Source organism: Aulonocara stuartgranti (genome assembly GCF_965226115.1).
Source record: "Aulonocara stuartgranti genome assembly, chromosome: 16".
Taxonomy (NCBI): Eukaryota; Metazoa; Chordata; class Actinopteri; order Cichliformes; family Cichlidae; genus Aulonocara; species Aulonocara stuartgranti.
The window spans coordinates 28,230,843-28,233,420 of record NC_138952.1 but is presented as its reverse complement, the minus strand read 5'-3'; the positions used below and the strand labels follow the sequence as shown (position 1 = coordinate 28,233,420).

Here is a 2,578-nt window from a genome sequence, read left to right as displayed (position 1 = left end):
TTATTTGGCCACATCAACACAGTCTTGACTTATGAGATTCTGGATCGTTTTTGAATTTTATTAGCTCTCAAACTCTGAAAGTGCTGCCGCTGATCTCAATAAACAGACTTTACTCACTTCCTGTACAGAGATTTAGAGATGGGTAAAAGCGGAGTATAGATATGTCTGTGTAGGTTCTCAGTCATCCAGGTCTTTGTAGTCTAAGGAGCTTGGAAAGACAAGCGTCTGAACTTCTTTGAGTTGCTTGACGATGTTTCAGGTGAAACATCTTCCAGCAACTCAAAGGAGTATAGATTCTACAGGTGATATGCCATAAAAGGCAGAAATAGTCCACCATCAAAGCAGCCTGTTTTCCAAGTTTGATATGTATGTGGGGTTTTTTTTTTTACGGAGAACATTTTTGCTTTTGAAATTCAACATTATTACATTGTAAGTCAAATGGCAAACAAGTGCCAACTTGAAGTAGAATTTAACTCTGGCACAAATTTCACCCTGGTCTTGGCAAACAAAAATTTGTAATGTAAGTGGAAGTGCTCCTCAGCAGCCATTAGAGACACACAAATGTAAGAAGTCACTTAGTCTGAAAATATTGGCATCAGACAGGACATTCTTTTTTAGAAGAAAAAGAAGTTGTAAATGGTGAAGAAGGCTGAGTATACCAGTTAGAAAGATCAGAGAGAGACACAGCTAAGGGTACTGCAGAAAAGAAATTGAAATCCACAGTGAGGGATGGAGCACATAGATATCCAACTGACATTGAGAAAAAGACGAGGGGCGGAGTGAGAAGGGGTGAGTTATATAACTAATTCAGTTTGTAATGCTACATAGAGCTACAGGTCTCTCTGAAAATGGATACACAGGATGTGGCAGAGCTCTGTTTTCCACAACTCTTCAACACCTCCTGCAAGAAACCTCCTCTGTCAGAATTTGTGTTCCTTCATGTTGTGTTGTCCTCCATCTCGCTGCTAACTGTGACTCTCAACCTGCTCATTATCATCTCAGTCTCCCACTACAGGCAGAGTTGTTGTTATTTTTTTAATAGCTGTGTGTAGCTTATACATTCTGTGAGCTAATTGACTTAAGATGTTTTTGTGACCTCAGTGGTGTATACAATTAAACTATCTGATATAGAAGTGGTCGACAAGAAATGATCAAAACTGTTTTTCTCTTACCAAGAGCTAATGTTTTATTGTTTGTTGGGTTGCTTTAATTTAGCGATTTGAGGACTGTTAATTTAATAATTTTTGTGTCTTCTTGCAGGCAGCTCCACACACCCACTAACATCCTCCTCCTCTCTCTGGCTGTCTCAGACTTTCTTGTTGGTCTCCTGTTGATGCCTGGAGAAATCCTCCGAAATACAGCCTGCTGGTTTCTCGGTGACCTCACCTGTTCTATGTACAATTATATGTCTTTAATTGTTACCTCTACCTCAGTGGGAGACATGGTGTTAATATCAATTGACCGCTATGTGGCTATTTGTGACCCTCTGCATTACCCCACCAGAATCACAGACAGAAGAGTGAAACTCTGTGTTTGTCTGTGTTGGCTCTGCTCTGTTTTCTATAGCAGCCTGTTTGTAAAGGATGATCTAACTCAACCAGGGAAGCATAATTCCTGCTATGGAGAATGTACAATTGATGTTGACTTAATTACAGGAACGATTGACCTTCTTTTAACCTTTTTTGTTCCAGTTACTGTCATTGTAGTTCTGTATCTGAGAGTATTTGTGGTGGCTGTGTCTCAGGCTCGAGCCATGCGCTCTCATGTTACAGTTGCTGCTCTGCAGCTTTCAGTGACTCTAACAACAAAGAAATCAGAGTTAAAAGCAGCCAGGACTCTGGGTGTTCTTGTAGTTGTGTTTCTACTGTGTTTCTGCCCTTATTATTGTGTTACTCTTGCCAGGGACGACCTACTCAATAGTTCATCTGTATCCTTTTTGCTCTATCTGTTCTATTTTAACTCATGTCTAAACCCTTTGATCTATGCACTGCTCTACCCCTGGTTTAGAAAAGCTGTGAAACTCATAATCTCTTTACACATACTGCAGCCTGGCTCCTGTGAGATTAGCATTCTGTAAAAAAAACAAAACAAAACAAAAAAAAAACAAATAAAAGGAACACTGAACAATTGTTGAGTTATTTTGTTGCCCTACTGGTTGGCTACTTTTGGGCTTCCATTTGTGTTATTCTGTGGCGCTGGAAATGATGCTGTGTCAGTATCACTGTGTCATCGATGACAGTAACTTGTTGGAAAAGAAGGATGGAAAATATTTTTCATGTTGGCCCTATTAAATGCTGCTACCTGTAATCTGAACTCACCCATTGCTAATTAGCATTTTGTTTGTATATCATCAGAATTATCATTATCGCAAATTTGCCCAAGTATTGCAATATACTTTTGAAGCTATATTGCCCACTGCTACACAGTAATTGTCTCTTGTCTCTCTGTGATCCACAGAGAAGTTTGGTAAATGGCCAGCACCATGGACCTTTTTAGATGATCCAGACCGCAGCAGTCTTTAATGGCAGCGCCTTCAGCATTAGTACGCACATATGTAAAATTAGTCTCAGTCCTGGGC

General features: G+C 39.8%; 1 protein-coding gene across 1 annotated transcript; it reads left to right on the top strand.

Moving 5' to 3' along the window:
* Positions 1-848: 848 nt before the first annotated feature.
* LOC309691011 (trace amine-associated receptor 13c-like) lies at positions 849-2,077 on the top strand (the record flags this gene model as incomplete). Its single annotated transcript, XM_082508538.1, has 2 exons — positions 849-1,015; positions 1,261-2,077. The coding sequence occupies 2 exons, from the start codon at positions 849-851 to the stop codon at positions 2,075-2,077; spliced, it is 984 nt and encodes a 327-aa protein (XP_082364664.1).
* Positions 2,078-2,578: the final 501 nt, after the last annotated feature.